The following is a 22,395-nucleotide window of genomic DNA, read 5'->3' as shown; positions in this document are numbered from 1 at the left end:
TCAATCGTGATTTGGTTTGGAAGGCTTGGTTTTCGCACGCAGATATATGGGTCGGGCAAGCGTTGGCTTACGAGAGGGTGGCATGGCTCCGGGTTCACGGAGTTCCTCTTCATTTATTCTGTGAGGAGGTGATTCTCGATATTTGTAAGAGATACGGGGTAATGGCTAAACCACCTCAAATTTTGGAGGACGACGGAGACTTGACAATGGTTTCCGTTGGGGTGTTAGTTGGGGAAGGTAAAAGGATCCTTGAGGAAGTGGTTCTAAAGTGGCAAGATAAGAAATACAGGGTGTGGGTTTCGGAGGATCTCGGGGATTGGATCCCAGACTGTCTCGATGAAGACAAGGACTCGGAGGAATCGGACGATGAGGAATCGAATACGGGGCCAGAAATCAAGTCGCTGGAATTGCAAGATATATCGGCCGGGATCCATTTTGACGATCTTCCGGTTCCGGTCAGACATGATGAAGATCAAACGGTGCATGGGGAACCAACAGAGGTGCATGTGCGTAATCAAGGTCCTGTTATTCACGAGGGTGTTTTTCCCATGCAAGTATGGGAAGAAGTTAACAATGGGGATATTCTCGATGGGATAGGGGTGGGGTCGCCATCTGTTCACATTCCTGATGCTAGTATTAATTCTAAAGGCAAAGTTGCTGGTGGGGCCAAGGTGGGCGATAATGATGTTGAGGATTTTAATTTGGGCCATGGAATGTTAAACGAAAATGGTATAAGGAGGCCCAAGTTGTTGGCCCATCATCACAGGAATATGTCACGTGTTTCTTTTCCTTGGGCCAATAGACCTCTTAAAAGACCCAAACAACAGTTAGATGTGGAGGAGTTTTGCTTCCCTTTACCTGGCAATAATGTCGTTACTGGCAACTCTAACAGGGTGAATTGGGATTCTGGTTTCAATGGTTCCTCTGGTTCATTGGATTTAAATTTAAAGGCATCTTCGGCGGATACGTTAGTGAATGATACGCAACAGGAGAAGTCAACGACTCAGGGACTTTACGCAGATGGCATGTTTGTAGGACCGGAGAACGAAGCAGAAGTGACTGCGACAATTGAGATAGGTGCTCAGGTGGGGGTGGACCTCAGGCATCGGTCGGAGTTGATTAACAACATTCTCGGTACTTCAGGTAACAATGTGGTGGAACTATGAATTTCCTCTCTCTTAATGTTCGTGGTCTAGGGGGTTTGGATAAGAAGGGATGGGTCAAAAATCTGAGATCTAAACACGGTATCCATTTCGTGGCGTTTCAAGAAACTAAAAAAGATTCGGTGAGGGTCTCTGATGTTGCTGGCTTTTGGGGGAACAAAAAGTTTGGGATGGATAGTGTTGATTCGGTCGGTTTTTCTGGAGGGATGATTTGTATGTGAGACTTGTTGTTATTCCATAAGACTTTTGTGTCGAAAAACAGGAACTATTTACATATAAGGGGCAAGCTTGTGGGGAGCGGTTGTATGCTTAATGTTTTAAATGTTTACGCTCGGCAGAGTGTCATGGCCAAAAAGTTTCTTTGGTATGAGCTAGTTTTGTTGATTAATGATTTCGATGGTCTTTGGGTTGTCACTAGAGATTTTAATGCTGTTCGAAACCGTGATGAGAAAAAGAACTGTTAAACAGACATGTGCGAACAATTTTCATTCTTTTATCTTTGATGCCGGTTTAATTGAATATAACATGTGCGGTAGGAAGTTCACTTGCTCTTCGGCAAACGGGCGGAAAATGAGTAAACTGGATAGGTTCTTGGTTAATCCGGATTTCTTTAACTCTTGGCCAGAAGCGAGCGTGGAAGCATTTCCGAGCTTTTTGTCTGATCACAACCCTATCATTTTGAATTCTGTTTTAGTAAACTTTGGGGCTAGGCCTTTTTTGTATTTTTGATTCATGGTTTGATAAGCCAGGATTTGAAGAAGAGTTTGTCAAGGTCTTGAAGAAGGAGTCTGTGAGTGGTGGTCCCTCAGACGTTGCTCTTATGAAAAAGCTGTGTGATCTTAGAGTCAATATTAAAAAGTGGAGGGATGACATGTTGAAAAAGAACTCTGAGGAGGTGGCTTCGGCTTTGTCCGATATGGAAGATATCCAGACTATTATGGAAGAAAGGGACCTGACTGAAGAAGACGAGTGGATCCTGTTGGAAAGTAACAAAGTCTTAAAAGAGGAGGAAGAACAGAAGAGTAGAGATTTAAAACAAAGATCGAGGCTTAGATGGGCTAAGGAAGGTGACAAAAACTCTAAGTTTTTCCACGCTATGATAAATTGTAGAAAAGCCAGTAACTTCATTCATGGTTTGGAGGTGGAAGGAACATGGGTGTCGAAGCCGTCTTTAATTAAAAAGGAAGTTTACAGGTTTTTTAGAAAGAAGTTTGTTGAAGATTGTATTTACCGCCCTCGGCTTTCTTGCCCAGACATTAAGAGGATTTCTGATGCCGATTCTTCGTTTCCGGATGCTCGGTTTTCGCGTGAGGAGATAAAAGGGGCCGTCTTTGAATGTGGCGACGATCGGGCCCCGGACCCTGACAGTATCAACTTTCGTTTTGTTAAGCATTTTTGGCATTTATTAGAGGACGATTTTTTAATATTGTGGCAGATTTTTATGAGCATGGGGCTATAAATACGGGATGCGGTTCATCCTTCATAGCAATGATTCCTAAAGTGAGGGACCCGATCGGGTTGAAAGACTACCGACTGATAAGTTTATTGGGTATCGTTTACAAAGTGATATCTAAGATTTTGGCAAACAGACTTAAGAGGGCGTTGGATTCCATAATTTCTGAGTCTCAGTCTGCTTTTATTAGTGGGAGATACATATTGGATGGTCCGCTTATTGTCAATGAAGTTCAAAACTGGATAAAAAGAGTTAAGAAGAAGGCGTTTATTCTCAAGATTGATTTTGAAAAGGCATACGACAACATAAATTGGAACTTCGTGTTGGATATTCTCGCTCAAATGGGTTTTTCTGATAAGTGGTGTTTGTGGATTAAAGGGGTGATCACTTCGGCCAGGGCTTCGATTTTGGTGAACGGTGCCCCGACTTCCGAGTTCAAGTGTCATAAAGGAATGCGCCAAGGGGATCCTATTTCCCCTTTCCTGTTCTTCATTGTTATGGAAGCCCTGTCGTGTATGATTAGCAAGGCTTGCAGTTTGGGCATTGTTAAAGGTGTCTCTCTTCCTAACAGTGGCCCAGTCGTTTCTCATTTACTATCTACTGACGATGCTATCATCCTTGGGGAGTGGAGTAAGGATAATATCCTCAACGCCGTGAGAATTTTGAGATGTTTTTATGCGTGCTCGGGGCTTCAAATAAATTTTACCAAATCGAACCTTTTCGGGATAGGGTTGCAGTTAGGGGAGGTCGAAGATATGGCTGTGTTAGTTGGGTGTAAAGCTGAGTCTCTTCCATTCAAGTATCTCGGTTAGACCGTCAGGGCTAACATGAACCGGATTGTCAACTAGAGACCGGTGTTCTACATTTTTGAGAAGCGTCTATCTCTTTGGAAAGCTTCTGTTCTTTCCATAGGTGGTAGAGTTACTTTGATTCGGTCAGTTCTCGAAAGTCTCCCAACTTATTATTTTTCTCTTTATCGGGCCCCGGCTAAAGTAGTGGAGGGTTTGGAGTCTTTAATTAGAAAATTCCTTTGGGGGGCTCATCGGAAGAAAAGAAGTTGCATTAGGTAGCGTGGGAAAGAGTTGCGTCGCCTAAAAAGCTGGGAGGTTTGGGGCTCCGTAGCCTTAAAGATGTGAATTCGGCGTTGTTAACGAAGTGGGGATGGAGATTTAAAAATGAGAAAGAAAATTTATGGGATAAAGTTATAGAGGCTCTTCATACTGGAGGTCCCGATTGGGATTGTTTTTCCTTCGAAAAAAGCTTATGGTGGAGCTTGGTGTAACATTGTTTCGACTATTAAAAAGCCATTGTTCGATAACCTGCCTACAAGAAATCTGTTTAAAGGAGTGATGGGTAAGGGAAACAACATATCCTTGGTTATTTGATGTCCCATTGAAAGGTAAGTTCCCCTCTCTTTTTCATTTGGAGGTGGTTAAAATGTGTAGTGTGCGGGATCGGCTTCAGGGCAATGGCTTTTGGTTATGGAAGCACGATCCAGATTCTGATGATGAAAGGGCTGAATGGCAACTTTTAAGTGCGGCGTTGGGTTCGATCATGTTGTCTAATTTTCCAGACAGATGGAGTTGGCTGGGTTCTGGCTCTGAGGGTTTCTTGACGGTTGCCGTTAAAAAAATCTCGACTCCATGAAAGATTATAGCAACTGGTACGTCATGGATTGGTGTAAGTGGGTTCCCCAGAAATGTAACATCCTAGTGTGGCGTGCGGATATGGATAAGATCCCGACGGTCGAAGCGCTTTCAAAGAGGGGTGTGGTGGTGATAGACGATATGTGCGACTTTGTGGATCACCTTTTTACCGCTTGTCCGCTGGCTCTGGGTTTGCGGTAAAAGATCAGCTTTTGGTGCCGAATCTCGAATTTTTTCGTCTTTCCTTTTAGATACTTGCTCGAAATCCACAAGTTGGGTGTTAGGTCGTCATGGGAAAGAAAGGTTTTACATGGCATTGTGATCTCGGCTTGTTGGGTTTTGTGGAAGGCTAGAAATAATCAAAGATTCAATGGTAAGAGGTGTAGTGTCGATGAGGTGTTTAGCGAATTTAGGGTGGTCAGTTTCTTTTGGTTTAAGCATAGGTCCAAAAAAGGCAAGTTAGATTGGAAGAATTGGTGTAAATTTGTGAATATGTAGTTGTTTTGTTTTTACCGTCACGGTTTTCGGGTTTGGTGTTGTTTAATGAAGTTTACGTTTCAAAAAACAAAGATAATATTAGAAGCTAAATAACAAATAGTACAAACATATGGCACTTCACGGAAGCAATGATAGACATGCATTTATTCTTAATACGTAGGTTCTTAAAAGTTTTATGAGATATTAGAAGCTAAATAACAAATAGTACAAACATATGGCACTTCCCGGAAGCAATGATAGACACGCATTTATTCTTAATACGTAGGTTCTTAAAAGTTTTATGCGCGCACACACATATACACACATATTTACGCTATGATCACTTGAACTTGTTAGGAGAAGCTATGGACTTCTTAAGTTTGTGATCCTCAGTTGGTAATTTGACATTCGTGGCTAAGCCTACTGCTTTAAGAAACCTTATCGTATACCAGCAAACGTCAATCTGCCACCATTCTAACCCATGTCGAGCTGAATACTCAAATGCATGATGATTATTATGCCACCCTTCACCAAAAGTAAGTAATGCTACCCACCTGTATACATTCATTAACTCTAATTAGCATGTAATTACTAACATAACGAATACTAAATATATAACTGAATATTATTATTTTTCTTGAGAACTTGCCAATTATTCTTGGAAAGATCGCCAGTGTTCCAAGGTTGGCTTCCCCATATATGACAAGCTGAGTTCACTAGAAAAGTCGATTGATATCCCCAGGTGGTTGAAACTCCCTAATATCATATCTTGGGCATATCAGTTACACTCCGTTTAGTACACAAAGTTGAAACCTATTCAAAGAAATTCTTACCACAACCCAAACGAGGTATGTAAATTCACCAAAAACATAAACGAGGTAAGCAAATGCAAACAAATGCAATGTATAGGTCCTTTTGATGAATCTGTAGAATGCTTGTTTCTTTAAATCATCTACATTTTTACGCTCTTGATACTGCAAAATAAATTAAACAAGATAATTCGCCAAGAAAAACATATTTGGAACATGGACATACAAAGTACCTTTTCAAGAATATAGCCGTTATCAAAGAGCCAACCCATATGACTAAACCAAAATCCGAATATTGGGGAGTGTGGATCTTTCTCAGAATCAACGTACTGATGGTGATATCTATGAATGCTCACCCAAGCTATAGGGTCCCTCTATATACATATAAGATTTAAACTCATTAGAGAAATGACTTCAAAGAAAGTTGGCGTTAGAGACACACCAAAGTGTTACAAAAAGCAAATATAAGTACTAAATGTATTGTTTGGTGATTTATCTACACACCAAACAAAGCATCTCTTAGTGAAGAAAAAAAGAGTGGGAGTACACTTAATCTTTTTTGAGAAACATTATTTGTCTTTAAAAAGTTTAGTAAAACCCATATTTGCACTTAATTATTTCAAATAAAGACTAAACAAACAAAACGAACCTGAAAAGCAAGGACTCCAAGATAAGCAAAGGTGTACTCAAGCCACTTGGGCAACTTGACACTGTGATGTGCCAGGTTTCGGTGATACGACAGAGTTATACCAAAAGTTCCACGCAATACATAGACGGCAAAACTCGACCAGAACGCACCCCATGTAAATGTAAATGGCGCGAAAAGTGCAAGCAAGTGTACAACTAAAATCGTTACGCCTATTTGGATATCAATTGTCCTCCATGTACGACCCATGAATAGGTTTCTTTTTCTGGTAACCATCACATTGGAGAGAAGTATGTTGCCATATTCGGAGTCCTTACTATGAGAAACTGTGATCATATTTCTCATCTTCGAATTGTGAATAAAATGCATGTGTGTATGGATAGTATTTATAAAGGCTTGAAGTGTGTGTATTTGTAAAGAGAGCCGTTGAAATCTCTTAAACATCCAGAAGGACAAACGTGTGTTACGTGTCCATGTTACAATGATTTTGGCCCAAAGTAGATCTATTAGGCGTTTATCATCTCATACAAACTCTTTGCTAAACTCTTTTATAATTAACTTCTCTAATAAATATACAAAAATGATTAAAAGAGGGTTATTAGATAAACTTCAAATGATTATTTAAAAATGAGTTATTAGATTTAAATAACCTCAACTATCATCATTTGGTCGATACCACCCTCCACATACGAATTGTACCACGCCACTCCTAACTTTGAATTTATTTTTCTGTAGCAACTAACGAAATGGTAGCCGAGTTAGTTTTTTTTTTTTTTTTTTTTGATGTGCACTTGTGTAGTGACGTGGCATCCGACATGGCTTTTTTAATGATGTGGCATCTCACATGACACTGATTTAGTGATGTGAGAACTGACATAAGCTAACTGGGTTAGAATTCAGTTACTTTGGAAGTTCTAAAGGAAAGTAAGTTGAAAGTTGGGAGCGGCGTGGTACAATTCGTAAGTTGGGAGTCGGGTCATGCCTGGAGGCTTTTAAATCTAGGCAACGGCCTTGGGCCTCCATAAAAACAAAGGCCACCAAATTTTTAAAAATCTTTATATATCATATGTGTATTACTCTATTTGGCCCAAATAAATAAAACAAAAATAATATTTATTGCAAGGCCCAACTCCAAGCAAATATGCAATTTGTATTTAATTTAGGTCGGCATCGTCGTACTCACTAACCGTAATGTCGTACATGCCCGTTCCGCTTAATGGTGTCACTGATTGGGGAACAATTAGAGGCGAATTAGGGGAAACTAGTGGTGTTGCAAGGATAATCCAAGTTGGTTAACAATTATGTTTTTATAATCTCTATATACTGCAATTTTCTTAATCATTGTTTTCTCCCAAAATCCCTAATTGATACTTTGAATCTTTGAATTTTGATATTGTGCTTGCGATTGAGACTTAGAAGGAAGAAAACAAAACCGATGTTTTCTTTATACCAATTCAAAGGACCACACCTTTGTAATTTGTTTAGGGCTTCCAAAAATATAGCAACGACCCTGGTTGAGAGTGCTATTAACTAAAAGGTAAAAATTAAGGTTATTTAAATATAATATTCTTTAAAAATATTCCATACCATGTTGATGAGTCTCTCGTTCCATTATTTCTAATACTTTGAAGGTAATAATGAATCATGACAAGCCTAGTAAAACACTGGTTATACTTAGTTTTACACACCTCACAACGTTCACTCAATTCTTGGCTATGTTTAGGGATGAGTTATTATGGGTCTTACATTGAAGTCAATCCAAATGCATGCATGAGTCATAGGCTTGTATGCAAATCATATCTACACTAATCACTTAGCAAAGTTGCATGAATCAAGAGGGCTTCTTTGGGTGATATGATATGGTATATGGTATTTTAATGGTGTCAAAGGTTTGGGTGGATAGTGAATGAATGGGATATGGTCAATGCTTTTCATAGAAAATTAGGCTATGATCCTGTTTTGAAGTGGTTTGAATAGTGCTAGTGACTCTTTTAAGGTGAGATTGTCAACACCATTCCATAACTCATTTTGCCTAATTTCCTTCAATGGTAGATACTTCAATTATCATCTCTCTTCGAATTGTCCGGTGAGTTTTGGTCTAATAGCGTCCAATAGGACTAGCTTCGCACCTACTTCTTGTTGGAATTGTTTCTTCTTGGTGACATTTCTTGTAGAATCATGGCTTTTGATGTGTGTCACTTCCTTTCTCCTTTCCCTCCTTGTAATGTCCAATTTTGAATTCCCAATACTTCGACGTCGTCTTTGAGGTATTAGCGCCAAAAGGCTTAATGTTGCGCGCCCATTTGCCAAAAAAAAATCCCAAGTATTTGTGTTTATTTTTGTAGAAGCTTTGGTTCCACAACTTTCTTAGACTTCCTTCATGTTTTAATGATTTGACTTTGATGGGTAATTACTAAAAACATGGTGTTGTAATCCTTGATGCCTAATACTTGATTTCCTTTGAAAATTTCTTTTGCATAATCTTAATATTATCCTTGTAGATCTTTGATGGATAATAAACTTCTTCATGAACTAGCATTTCTTTCAAACCCTTCTTTTTAGATCATTCCTTGGTAATTCTTATGAAAGCATGACTTATGGATGGATAATTAGCTGACAGAAGTAATAAGGCTACGGCTCAAAGCGTAATCTAGGTGGATAATTTATGGTGAGTGGAATTAGATAGAATTGATTGATAAGTGATGGGTGATAATCCAAAGTTCCTAAATCTTTTTCATGCAAGGTTTACTTTCATCATAACATTGGAAATGCATAAGTCACAAGTTCTAACAATGTAATAAAATTGATGAATTTACTCTCTAATACAAATGAATGAGCATGTGATTAAGCATGTATGATTAATGCCCATTTAAGGCTCAAAATCCTCACATGTAAATCAATGGAATAGGGTAAAGTGTAAAATCGAAGCATAACATTTGTTCTTTCTACTTTCCATGACTCTCCTTACCTTACTAATAAGTTTTATTGAACTCAAAGGGTTAGAAAAAAAGAAAAAAAATATTTTTGAGAGAATTGTAGGTCCATATGATATTTGATGAAGATATGCTTTAGCCCATAAGTGAGCGCTCACGCCAAGAGTTTCTAGGTAAGTGTGACGGGTCCCATTATGAAGATTTGTATGAACACTCTAGCCTAGATAGAAAACTCGACGTATAGGCACTCACCCTTCTAGGTTGCACATGTTCTACCATTCAGACTTCCAATCCTTTGGAAAACAGTTTAACATAGTGCTAGACTGAATTAGAAAGCATAGCAAGTGTTTAAAATTTGAAAAACGATTTTTTTTTGTGTTTTTAAGCATATTAAAACAGTAAGTTATCAGGAAACAAACAGGCACGGGCGTGCATGTGCATGGACGGTCGTGCTCCACTATCCCTTTAAAGATTTTTGAAAAAAATTCTGGTTTGTGAGGCTAGGCACGGGCGTGCATGGTTGTGTACAGTCCTGCTTAGCTCAGCATGATACTGTTTGTTTTTCAAAATCGTTTTCCCACCCCACAATTATATTTATGCATTCGAATGCATGTAAATGATGAGTGTTAAGGGGGGAAGGAACTATTACTCCCCTGGTCGAGTGTGTGTTTAACGCGTCCGATCGATTCCTGCAACCACCTTTTATGCTTGCAATAGACTTAGCTTTAAATAGTGAGAAACACTTGGTATGACTTGGATGGATAGTTAAAAGCCTAAAAAGATAAAAACAAGGAGAAAGAAAAAAACTACTTGTCCTAGTATCGAGAAGGCATACGTTGATGCTAGAATTAGCTTAAGAGTAACCATGAAATGTAAACCTTAACTCCCTTATTTAGCTCAACGGTATTCACCAACTTCCCAATTTATTCATAATTCGGACCCTCTCCATGGTAGCTCCACGTTTCAAGGGTTTTCGGATGGACCCATGGTTGCAACTTTTACTCTTCCATTAGGTAAAGTGGATCTTTTCTAAAACTTGGCTAAAATGTTCCCCAATGTAGTGCTTTACATGATGGCCATTCACTTTGAATGTTGTTCCGTTACGGTTTTCCAGTTAAGTTGTTCCATATGGAAACGCTTGTCAGATGATGTACGGCCCGACCATCTTGACTTAATTTTCCTAGGGAAAAGACGTAATCTATAGTTATAGAGTAGCACCTTTTTTCCTTCCTTGAACCCCTCTTTCTTCTTCAATACTTTGTCATGGAGTCGGCGAGTTCTTTCTTTGAAGATTGAAGAGTTTGATCAGCATGTTTCTGGAATTCTTCTAGCTCATGGGTTTGAAAAATGAGATTCCCTTTTATGAGATCAAAATTGACCTTTTTAATTGCCCAATAAGCTTTATACTCAATTTTGATTGGAAGAAGACATGCTTTGCCAAAACCCATACAAAGATGTATGTCCCACTCGGGGTGTTGTTGATGGTGTGTAATGCCCATAATGCATCCTCCAATTTATATGCCCAATCCTTGTTGTTAGTGCCTATTTCCCTTTCAAGAACTCGTTTAATTGCTCGATTTGTTACCTCTACTAGGTCATTTTCTTATGGATGATATGGTGTAAAGAATTTGTGAGTACATCCATATCTTAACAAAACCTTATCAAGTTGGTGGCTCCCTCGATCACGAATAAGTGCTCTTGGTATTCCAAATCTAGAGAACAAAGCCTTCAAAAACTTCACCACGACTTTAGTATTGTTTGTTGGTAACACTTGAGCTCCAACCCACTTTGAGACATAGTCAACCACCACAGGTATATGTTGGTTCCCTTTTGAAGGTGGAATGGATCCCATAAAGTCAATACCACAAACGTCAAAGACATCACAAACTTGGATGTTTATTTAAGGCATTTCATTTCGAGCCGATATGTTGCTTGCTCTTTGACAAGCATCACAATTTGTCACTATGGTTTGAACATCACTAAATATAGTTGCCAAAAAGAAACCCGCTTTAAGGACTTTTCGTGTTTGTTTGAGTAACTTGGGGAGATTCGTCTAGTCATGATAGATGATCTGAAGCTAAATTTTCGGCACCCTTTTTTTCTTTTATTTCTATGTCGAATTCTTGGAGCAAAAGGACCCGTCTTATTAACCTTGGTTTTGCATCTTCTTGAAGACAGACTTCCATAATCGAACAAGATGAAGAAATCACCATTGTCAAACCCCTTCACTACCTACATTTGTGGTTGTTGCAATTTCAGTTGTAGAAGCTCCATAGATAATACGGGTTGTTAAAGAAGAAACCTTTAGAGTCTAGATGTATAGATTGATGATGAGATAAAGTTGTTGAAGAGGATTATGGTCATTGAAGATGAAGCCCAGAATCCATGATGGAGAGTCATTGAAATGTGAAGCCCTGAATCCATGATGGAGAGTCATTGAAATGGAGAAGGTTAGGAAGATGGATGGCCAAGAAAGGAGGAGGGTGTTGGTCAATTTATTGGAATATGTGACTTTAACATTATTTAATCTGGGAGCGATATTACACATAAAAAACCAAGTTTCTTCACCAAAATAAGACCATAAATCCAATAAAAACTTGGTTTGGGCTATGAATCGTAACATCCAGTATTTTTCAATCACATTTATAAAATATCCTGAGTTATGTTTATCAATTTGTTATTTCCATCAATTTTTTATTGAATCTATTTTTTATAAAACTATATGTATAATTATAATATTTTTAAGTAAATCTTTAAAAGATTAAAAATCTTAAAATTTAAGTTTTTAAATAAAGTTTTGAAATTCTAGAAAGTTTTAAGATTATAAAAACTAAAGGTCCAAATTTGCCAAAATTTTGAAGTATAAAAATTAAAGGAAATCAAGTTTCTAAACTGATTTGAATAACTTATAAATCCACAGGGGCTTATGTTGTAAAAGAGATTAAACTTTCAAAACCAAATAAACCCTCTTTCCAGTTTGTCCTTTCCGGCGAAATCGTCGGAATTCCGGCCACTCCAGAAATCCCAAGCCTTCCGGTTTAATCCAAATTGTTTCGCTGTATTTTTATCTCCCCTCCATACTAATCTTATACCAAAGCATGATCCTGTATTTCACGGTGTTTTATAGTCTTCCAATCGCACCTAAACTCCGAAAAATTCAAGCCCATCTATATTCGTTTATCCCTTAAATTTCAGTATAAATACCTTACCCCGAACCTCATACATCTCGCCCCAACTCGATTCCTCCTCTCAAATCTCTCTGATCTCACTCTGCAACTCGTCAGAATACGTAACCCCGGTCAACTATCAACATAGCTCTTCGAGTACACTAGGTATAATTCTCTTCGTGCGTATTCATAAAAAAAGCCCTCTATTAGTTTGGTATAACAGACGACAATTCGTGTTGAATTTTGGGATTGAAAAGCTGGGGTTTCTAGGTTGATTTGGGGGAATTGATTTAATTGCAGGTTTTATATAAATACAACTTGAATCCAAATTTCATTGTAATTGTGAGCTTGGCTCACTGCTCTTGTGTGCGTGTGTAAAGACTTTGACCCACCTCAGGGCGAAGGTTCGAGCTGAAACGACTTTTATTTTCGTTTTTACCTTTTTAACGGAACTTAAATTTGATTTTAGTTATTAATTACATTTAATGACTTTTAAAATTGTTTTATTTATAGAATTTAACGAAAAAATTGTTTTATTATGTCATTTATACTCCTTAAATTTACTTAATAAATTCAGTTAAATTATTTTAACAAAACTATTATATTATCTGTCACACCCCGACCACGTAAAACAACAAATCGTGGCGGAAACGTCGGGGAGTGTTGTAACTGAATCATTGTTTCACAACCATGGATTAAATTGTTTCGTTTTATTGAATTATTGAACTCATTGTTTATTACAATTCAGATAAATACAAATATTGTCTTTCGAGTTTTAAAGTCACTAAGGCACGAGTCCATCCTAAATTTAGCATGCATCAACAATCATCTCATAGCATCACCTGAAACATATATGAAAATAGGTACGTCAGCATAAAAATGCCCGTGAGTAACATAGGTTTGAGGATTTAGATTCATGGCTTTAGTTAATATAAGAAAAGGTTTTATGTTTTACAAAAGTAGCCATGAATCCTTGTAAAAGTTTTGTTCCAAAAATGCATTTGTTTTGATAAAAGGTTTGTAGTATATACAAAATATACTTTGGTTTTGGAAATAGTTAATAGTATATCAAAATATACTTTTGTTACTAAAAGAATAGATTTGGTAGTATATCACAAATATACTTTGGTTTTGAAAGATAGCATATCAATTATGCTTTGATTTTGAGAATAAGATATCAACTATGTTTTGGTATTAAAAATAGCATATCAACTATGCTTTGGTTTTGATAATAGCATATCCACTATGCTTCGGTTTTGATAATAACATATCAACTATGTTTTGGTTTTGATAATAGCATATCCACTATGCTTTGGTTTTGATAATAACATATCAACTATGTTTTGGTTTTGAAAATAGCATATCAACTATGCTTTGGTTTTGATAATAGCATATGCACTATGCTTTGGTTTTGAGAATAACATATCAACTATGTTTTGGTTTTGAAAATAGCATATCAACTATGCTTTGGTTTTGATAATAGCATATCAACTATGCTTTGGTAAATAACAAAGTAGCATGTTAAAACATATGTTGGATTTTGTACGTAGTATATCAAAATATACTTTGGATAATATCACATTTGAGAGCACATCAAACTGTACTTTTGTAGTATATCAAAATATAGAAAAGAAACTGTGATTTGGTATTCATTCAAACCTTAGTGTATCAAACTACACTTTGGAGACTATAGAAATACCACAAAGGCAATTTCTATTTGGTTAAAATTTGGTTTCTGACATTCCATACAACAGGAATGGGGTGTCTAGTCCTATAGCGCTATATCATACTACCAATCGGTTTGGTGAATGTATTAAAATGAGTACGATCCAACAATTAGTTTTTACAAGTTTTGAAAATCAGTGTTTAAACCATAGATAATCGTTTAATTCGTCAAAAGAATAAGTACTAAGCATGTGTAATCATATAGTTTAAAATCATGAAAGTAACAAATAGGCACATATGTTTCACCCCAAAACATTTGAAAGCAGTAAAAGAGGGGACTATGTACTCACTTAAGATTGCAAGTATCCTTGATTAAGTGTCCTAATGAAGCTCGTGAAATCAAGGAATCAAGTGGCACCTAGTATGGAATCACTATGTTAAACAACCGGCTCCTAAGTTGGGACATATGATAGAATGGTGTTCTATAAATCAAATGAGTATTTGAACTCATATGGCATGATTTAATAGAGCTAACATTCTGATTTGGAAATCTACCTAAGTGCTCTTGACCCGTTTCTACCCATTATGGTTGTATAAGCTACTATAACGCGTCGTTTGCGTAAAACTATGGTCGGATGGTTAACTATGAGCTATGTCAAGTCTTACATGCCCAATTATACCCTAACATGTTACTAAATCAGATTATATATCAAAAACATGTTTACATAGGCAAAACACGAATTTATGTTTCAAAAGGGCGTTTTGGTCATTTCCTATGGGCATACAAGCTACATAACAAATAACTAACCAATCCTATGTGATCATAAGGTATAACCTCAGAGGTTATTCCCTATGCAACTATGATCACTAATCAGGCTTGGTCGGATCCTAATGACTGTTGGTGCATATGTATGTCGACTTCGTCTTGTATCGAGTCTTGTATGTATATAGACAGATCAGGGCTCAAAGTTCAAGGAAAGTGTCAAAATGGGTAATTTTGCATGAAATGATCTGTATGTAATTCCACACGAAATTACCATGTAATTTCGCACGAAATTATATTTCGTGTGAAATAATTTCGTTTGTGATGGTTCATGCGAAATTAGGCTGACTATAAATAGGGGTGATGTAATTTCGTTTGAGTAATTCGTGTATGTGTGATTCCGGAGCCGAAGTGCTGCCGAAGTGTCGTTTCGCTGTAAAAGTTTGTCAAATCAATCAGAAAGACAGTTAAAGTGAAAAGAAAGCTGAATTGAACTTGATACGCTTGTTTCCGCCTCTTGTATCGAGCAAAAACTCTTCTGAACGACTCGTTTGGTCGGTAAAACAATCCTACAAGTGGTATCAGAGCTCAGGAGGAAGAGTTCATACCAATTCAGCTGCAAATTCTGATTTCTACACCTTCTTTTTCACAATTAACAAGTTTTCATGGTTAAAATGCCTTGAGTTTCATATATCATGTGCGCAATAGTGTTTTAACAAACCCTTGAAAGTTTCAGATCTTAAAACGGCTTAAAACTTGATCAATTTGACAAAATTCGGCTTGAGATGATGACATCAGCATAATTTCGCATGAAATTAGGTTCTGATTTTGCTTGAAACAGCCTAATTTCGCTCCAGATTGTAATTTCATTTGGACACACGAAATTAGTATTTTCACATCAAGGTGTAATTTCGTTTGATAATTTCACACGAAATTACCTATTTCGTTTGAAAATCTGGTATTTCTCACGGAATTAGTGATTTCGCACCAGATTAGTATTTCGTTTGATCGGGTTATTTCGCTTGAGAGGGTAATTTCGCACCAAAGGGATATTTCGTTTGAAAAGGATATTCCGCGTGAAAGTTAATTTCGTTTGAAACTATCTGTTTGTGAAATTTTGAAAACCAAATCATAGAAGAAGAATTTTACAACGCCTTTGCTACTCCGATTACCATTGCACAACACACAAAAACCGCCTAAGCTCATGAATATCGAGGAGTATAAAGGACGGGAAGAACGTTTTGAGAATTGGGTGCAAGCAAATTACTTGGATGCTTGGGAATGTGTTGAAACGAAATATGTTAGACCGATGAATGATGACGAAGAGGAGATTGCAATTAAAGATCTTAGAGTGGATGAGAAAAAGAAATACAAAAACGAGAAAATGATGATAAGTTTATTGCAACAAGCTATGAAAGAAGATATCTTAGTTTTACTGCAACACAATGGAAGTGCATACTCAATTTGGAAAGCATTGAAATCTAAGTTTGTTGGAAGCCAACAGATGATAAAGAACAAAAAATCGCTTTTGAAAAAGGAGTTTGATTTGTTTCGTGGGTTGAAAAGTGAAATACCAAGCAGATTATCGAAAGATATTGTAATTTGGTAATGAACATGAAGAGGGTGAGCATCACAAAGGATAATGAAGAGTTGATTTAAAAGTTGGCTGATGCGTTGCCACATGAGACTTGGGGCACATATCTGATGATGTTGAGAAATAAGAAAGGGTTCAACACTCTAACGTTGAGTAAGTTTATTGAGAAACTTGAGGCTCAAGAGATGGAACAACGAAAGTTACCAAGAATGAAAGATTTTGATGGTGAACAAGATGTCAGACTTTATTACAAAGGAGGTATCAGTAATAAAATCACCAACATGTCACCAAAGGTTGAGACTGCATTCAATGCTAAGAGTTCATCTGGAGGGTCTTCTAAAGGATCAAACAGCAAAACGAGTTTTTCTTCATATCTATCATTTGATCCAAACATTTCTGCAACAAAGAATGGCAAGATGTTACAATGCAACATTATACTAAATCTTGAGAATGATCAGAATTACTCGGAAGAGGTTGAAAAAAGTCACATGTCTTTGTTGGGGACTGTGTTAGAGTCCTATGGGAGTTTAGTGGCAGGACGGATCGGGAATCCTATGTTGACAAAAGAGGATTATGATCAGATAGATGCTGAAGAGATGGAATTGATGGACATAAAGTGGTGTTTGGCGAGTGTGTTGAGGAGAGCAGAAAAGTTTAAACAATTTACGGGAATAAATGATTTCCGTGATGCTAATGTTTCTACTTTGGGTTTTGATAAATCTAAAGTCACTTGTTTTCGTTGCAGGGAAAAAGGGCATTTCAAGAGGGAGTGCACAAACCGCGAAGCAAGTGGAGCTCAAAATCCGTTCAACAAAAATGATTACTATCGGAAAGCGATTTATCATCAAGTTGCTCAACAGCCAAATCAACAACAGCCACAAACTGCTCATTCCAGGAAGGAGATTGAAGAATCATCAAAGAGAGCTTGTATGGTGAATCAATATGATAACAAATCAACAAAAGGATCAAATTGGGATAGATATATTTCAGCTGACAGCAAAGCTTGTCTGATAGATCAAGATGATGAAAAATTACCAGAAGGCTTTAGCTGGGCAAATTTCAGTTGGGATGATTATGATCCGAACAAAACTTTAAATCACAAAGCTTTTGTTGCTCGAGTTGCTGAAGATAGTGACAATGATGATGATTATTATGCAAGAAAAATGGAAGAGCATTTAACGTTGATGGAAAAAAGTGATAGTGATGATGGAAAAGCTCAAAAGAAAAAGAAGTAATCTAAAAAACCAGTCACCAGTGATGATGAAGAAGTTCCAGTGGTTAAAAGAAAAGTGAAAGAAGTTCCAGCTTTCAAAGTTGATCCAGAAGCTGATGCACAAAATATTCCGGTGAAATGTGAAAGTTGTGAAGCTGTTAAGAAGCAAAACAGTACTTTGATTCACAACTTGAACAGATTGAAAGAGTCTTATGATGTTTTGAACAAAGCCATGAATCAATACAACGAGTCAAGCAATAGACAAGCTACAGCAATGAAAACTCTTCAAGGAGCTTTCATGAAAAAGCAGAAAGTTGTTAACAATTACATTGAGGAGTGTGCTTTACTGTAACAGAAACTCGAGACACAAAGGATTGAAACAGAAAGAGTTACTAGGTTGTTAAAAAGTTACTCATGCACTTCTTATGTTATTGACAAGATTTATCCAACCATTGAAGGCATCAAGGCTTTTGAAGAAAATGAAGTTTCTGAGGAAAAGACATCTAAAAAGAAAAAGGATACTGAAGTGAAAGTTTCTGGTAAGAAACAAAGTGCCAGTTTCAACAAGTGTCCACCTCCGCTTGAAAATGGATATTCGCCACGAAATCCAAATTCAGAAAGATTCGAAAAGGCAACCAACTTAAAGTGGGAATCTGAACTATCAGATAATTTGCCAGAAAACATTGATGTCACTTTCACATCATCTGACAATGATCAACAATCTCAATTGATGAAGAAAGTGGTGGATCATGTGTTAGATAACGATGAAACCAAGGAGTCAAAGTCGGAGTCTAAATCAAAGTCAAAGTCTGAGTCTGGTACTTCAAGTCAAACCGTCAAACAGGACAAAAGAGTTTACAATAAAGAATTTCTGTTATCAAAATCTAATTTGAATGATGAAACGTTCAAAGTAGCATATACTTCGAATGATTCTGACAAATTATATTCTCATGAAGAATTTCCAATAAGAGGTGTTAAACCAGAAATGATAAAAAAAGGTTTTCAAACTAACATAAATTAAAATTTCTGAAATAAAAGATGTAAATCTTTCTAAAAAACCTAAAAAATACACCTCAAGAATTCAACAACGTCTAAACAAGAAAAAGGGTTACGGTTCTGGTTCTGGTTTTCAAAAGAAACCTAACCATAACGGTAATTTCAAAAAGAAAGGTCTTGGATTTATACCACCAGAAAATCATAAAAATGAGAAAACTTATAAACCAAAAACTGTATTTGTTTCAGGAACAAGCTCAGAAGAAGAGGTGAAGAGTTCTTTCTGGAAGCAGACAAACAGAGAATTCCTTGCGAAGAAGCAAGATGAAATGAGAAATGGAGATGTTCAAAAGAAAGAGACAAGAACTTGTTTTCAATGCAACACAAGTGGTCATATTTCCAGGAATTTTTCTAAGGCAATCCAATCAAAACAGGGAGTGTCTCTTAAAATGAAAGAAAAGATAGTTGAAAATGACCCACCAATCAAACCTTTTATAGTTTTCAAAAACTCAAAATTTGAGGTTGGTGAGTGTTCAAAAAGATTTTACAAGAGAAAAGCATATCTTGACAATCAAAAGTGGATTGTTAAGAAATCTGATGATAGTTCTAGCAATGATTCTGATTCGACAAAATCAGAGGAGCTATCTTCTGGCGATGAATCTGATTCCACAAAATCAGATGAGCCACGAGTAGTGATGAAAGATGAAAAATCAGTTCCTCCAATGGATGATGCAAATTTTCCACCATTGAAAGTTGAAAAAATTGAGATTTCAAATCAATTCTTTTCTGAAAAGAAAGAATTTGATATTGAAAAAGCTTTTAACCCCACTATGAAAAATATTTTTGGAAAAATGATTGACGGAAAGGTCAAGGGGGTTAAAGAATTTTATGAGAAGAAAATGAAAGGAAAGAAACCGAGTGTTGATAACTCGGAATCTCCCAAGGTCTGTCAGGCTTGGGAGAACCTCTTTAACTAAAAAAACCTGACATGCTGGAACTCACAGGTTGGTAATTGGGGAGTAGGAATCGACATCTTTCTTGAGAAATTCACAGGTTGGTAACTGTGATATTTCATTCTTCAAGTGGTTAATCAGGGACATTAAGTTGTACTTGATTTTCTACAAGTGGTAGTTGTTGGTAGAATTTAAAATTGTTAAATTTTTCAAATGTGATTGAAAAAGGGGATTACTTCATAAGATGGTGATAGAACAAAGTGATGATCATAACCCCAATTTTACAAGTGGTAAAATCAACAAAACTTATTTTCCGGAAAAACCATTTTGATTAAAACAAACTTAAGTGTTTTGAAATCATAATGGGAAAATAGTTTGTTGAAAGGGGGAGTTCTGATTGTTTATGCCAAGTGGATGGCGATTTGAAGCAATTCACATAAAGTTTTCAAATTTTATACAGTTTTTTTTTTCAAATTTTCCTTGAAAATCAAAATTGAAATATACTATGATTTTAGGGGGGGGGGTAAAATTTTAGAAAATTTGAAAAAAATACAAAAACATGATAAAACCAGAAATAGCCAAAAACATTGAAAAAATTCAAAAATGAGTTTGGTTGTGAAAAGAGGAAATGATAGTACATCATTGGACTTTCACAACATGCTAAAGATTTGGAAAGTCAAAATGTGATAAATGATCTCACTGCGGATGTGTCAGTAGATTTTTACTCATTTAGTAGATTGTTTTCGAGATATAAACCTAAATTCAAATACTTACTTATATCGTGGGGAACATCTCTCGGATATATGGGTAACCCCCGAAATCTTGGTTGAAAGATTTTCCATTTCTGACATACTAGGTCTTTGTGCGTGGCGATATCTGGGGTAATATACCAGGACTTCTGATTTTGCGGGAGCAATAGCCTAGTCCTCGTATAATACTTTGCAAAAGCTTTAATTTTAAAGCCAGCCCTCAGCATAAAAAATGATGAAAAATTGAAAAATGCTAATCATGTGCTGTTGAAGAAAAGATCCCCAAACGGGACACACCTAACATCGAACCGTCATCTCTCTAATTTTCCGGAAGCAATAGCCTGAGCTCTGACGGTCTCGCATTTACCCGTTTACAGATATCATTAGTGTACATTCACCTGTAAGGCTGAATATAGAAATCTGGATACGGGAGTATATTCTGAGGTGGGATACTCGAATTAGTTTAAGTGCTTAAAACATTAATCTCATATCTCGATACAGTTGAACTTTGTGTGAAAATTTAAGTGGACCAGTATACTGACAATCTACGTGAATCATTTAGAACTTAAAATGTCTAAAGCTTAACGGTGTTGATGATTTGTTTCATAAACTGATATGATTCTCTTACACAAACTCATAAAAATATTGTCTGTAAATTTTTCTTTACTGCATTTCATTAAAATCTTAGAAAACCCAAAAAGAATGTGTTTTAGCATAAATACTTTTGAAAAATCCAAAAAGATTTTCAACAACTGATGTTAGAGAGCCGATTTTCAAAATTTCGAGTGCTAAACATAATGAACATTTCGTGAGGGGGAGTTTGTTTAAAATGAGTGAAGATTTTGAATGTTTGATTACAAGTGGTCATCATAAATTTTTAAATAATAAATCATTCTATTTTTACAAATGGTTCATCAGAGATTAACATTGTCAAATCATTTATTGATTAGATACCTGCAAGTGGTAAATAAATTTGTCAAATTTTAAATTTGTGAAATTTATTGTGAGGTAGAGTATGTGCAGGTAAGCCAGTTTTCGATTCCTGAGGAGTCTGTGGTTAGAGAAAGCCAGGTTTCAATCCTGAGCAGAATGAGAGCCAGATCACGATCTTGAACATGTGGAAGCAAGACTGCGATCCCAAGCACAATTTGAGCGGGGAGTCTGAAGTTGTATAAAGATAGGTTCTGATCATGGATATGTGGTGTGCACAAGCTGATGATGCTGATGAACTTAAGGAATCAAGAGATCTGATCAAGAGAATAAGAGTGAAGTTCCAGCCAGATCGAGATTCTGGAAATGAAGAAAAGAGAGGAGATTGAGGATGCTTTACAGTGTTAGATACTTTAAAAGAGTGTTCGAGAAGACTAATAAAGACTGAAGTTTGAAGACTCGACACACCGAAGACTTCGTCAACATCCGAGGGGGAGTCTGTTGGTGCATACATCTGTCGACTTCGTCTTGTATCGAGTCTTGTATGTATATAGACAGATCAGGGCTCAAAGTTCAAGGAAAGTGTCAAAATGGGTAATTTCGCATGAAATGATCTGTATGTAATTCCACATGAAATTACCATGTAATTTCGCACGAAATTATATTTCGTGCGAAATAATTTCGTTTGTGATGGTTCATGCGAAATTAGGCTGACTATAAATAGGAGTGATGCAATTTCGTTTGAGTAATTCGTGTATGTGTGATTCCAGAGCCGAAGTGCTGCCGAAGTGTCGTTTCGCTGTAAAACTTTGTCAAATCAATCAGAAAGACAGTTAAAGTGAAAAGCAAGCTGAATTGAACTTGATACGTTTGTTTCCGCCACTCGTATCGAGCAAAAACTCTTCTAAATGACTCGTTTAGTCGGTAAAACAATCCTACAATGATCGACCAAACGGGTCGGGTTCGAAAGTCTAAGCGGTTGTTTAGACCGCTTAACTTACGACCCTAAACAAGCACTATACTAATATTGACGAGTTAAACATGTCAAAACATGTTTAACTAACTTAGAAAACTGATTTGGTATCAAAACAAAGTGTTTTGATACCTAAAAGTAGTTCCGTTGCAAAATGCGTGCTAAAACGCATTTTGACTGAAACTTGACTCGTCACTACGCCTAGTTAACGTCGTAATCAGTAGGTATAATCGCTAAGGATTATAACCATCGTGATTACAATCACGTT

The 22,395-nt window shown here is 36.7% G+C and overlaps 2 protein-coding genes across 2 annotated transcripts; one reads left to right on the top strand and one right to left on the bottom strand.

Moving 5' to 3' along the window:
• Positions 1-1,162: 1,162 nt before the first annotated feature.
• Positions 1,163-3,428, top strand: LOC110888201. The gene is made up of 3 exons (XM_022135743.1): positions 1,163-1,376; positions 1,874-2,530; positions 2,599-3,428. Exons 1-3 carry the CDS (start codon positions 1,163-1,165, stop codon positions 3,426-3,428), a joined length of 1,701 nt encoding a protein of 566 aa, XP_021991435.1.
• Positions 3,429-5,030: 1,602 nt separating this feature from the next.
• Positions 5,031-6,539, bottom strand: LOC110902960 (palmitoyl-monogalactosyldiacylglycerol delta-7 desaturase, chloroplastic). Its single transcript, XM_022149245.2, has 5 exons — positions 6,198-6,539; positions 5,782-5,922; positions 5,573-5,713; positions 5,389-5,495; positions 5,031-5,293 (listed from the first exon to the last, which is right to left on the bottom strand). Exons 1-5 carry the CDS (start codon positions 6,537-6,539, stop codon positions 5,080-5,082), a joined length of 945 nt encoding a protein of 314 aa, XP_022004937.1. The 3' UTR covers positions 5,031-5,079.
• Between the last annotated feature and the right edge of the window lie 15,856 nt (positions 6,540-22,395).

Source organism: Helianthus annuus, chromosome 2, assembly GCF_002127325.2.
Source record: "Helianthus annuus cultivar XRQ/B chromosome 2, HanXRQr2.0-SUNRISE, whole genome shotgun sequence".
NCBI lineage: Eukaryota > Viridiplantae > Streptophyta > Magnoliopsida > Asterales > Asteraceae > Helianthus > Helianthus annuus.
This window is presented reverse-complemented; position numbering and strand designations above follow the sequence as displayed.

Coding starts and splice junctions, on each gene's coding strand:
- LOC110902960 (XM_022149245.2), bottom strand. CDS start 6,539: ATGAGAAATATGATCACAGTTTCTCATAGTAAGGACTCCGAATATGGC. Junction 5,923..6,197: donor TTGGAGTCCTTGCTTTTCAG/GTTCGTTTTGTT, acceptor ATATGTATATAG/AGGGACCCTATAGCTTGGGT. Junction 5,714..5,781: donor ACGGCTATATTCTTGAAAAG/GTACTTTGTATG, acceptor TTTATTTTGCAG/TATCAAGAGCGTAAAAATGT.
- LOC110888201 (XM_022135743.1), top strand. CDS start 1,163: ATGAATTTCCTCTCTCTTAATGTTCGTGGTCTAGGGGGTTTGGATAAG. Junction 1,377..1,873: donor TTTTTCTGGAGGGATGATTT/GTATGTGAGACT, acceptor CTTTGGGGCTAG/GCCTTTTTTGTATTTTTGAT. Junction 2,531..2,598: donor TCGGGCCCCGGACCCTGACA/GTATCAACTTTC, acceptor ATATTGTGGCAG/ATTTTTATGAGCATGGGGCT.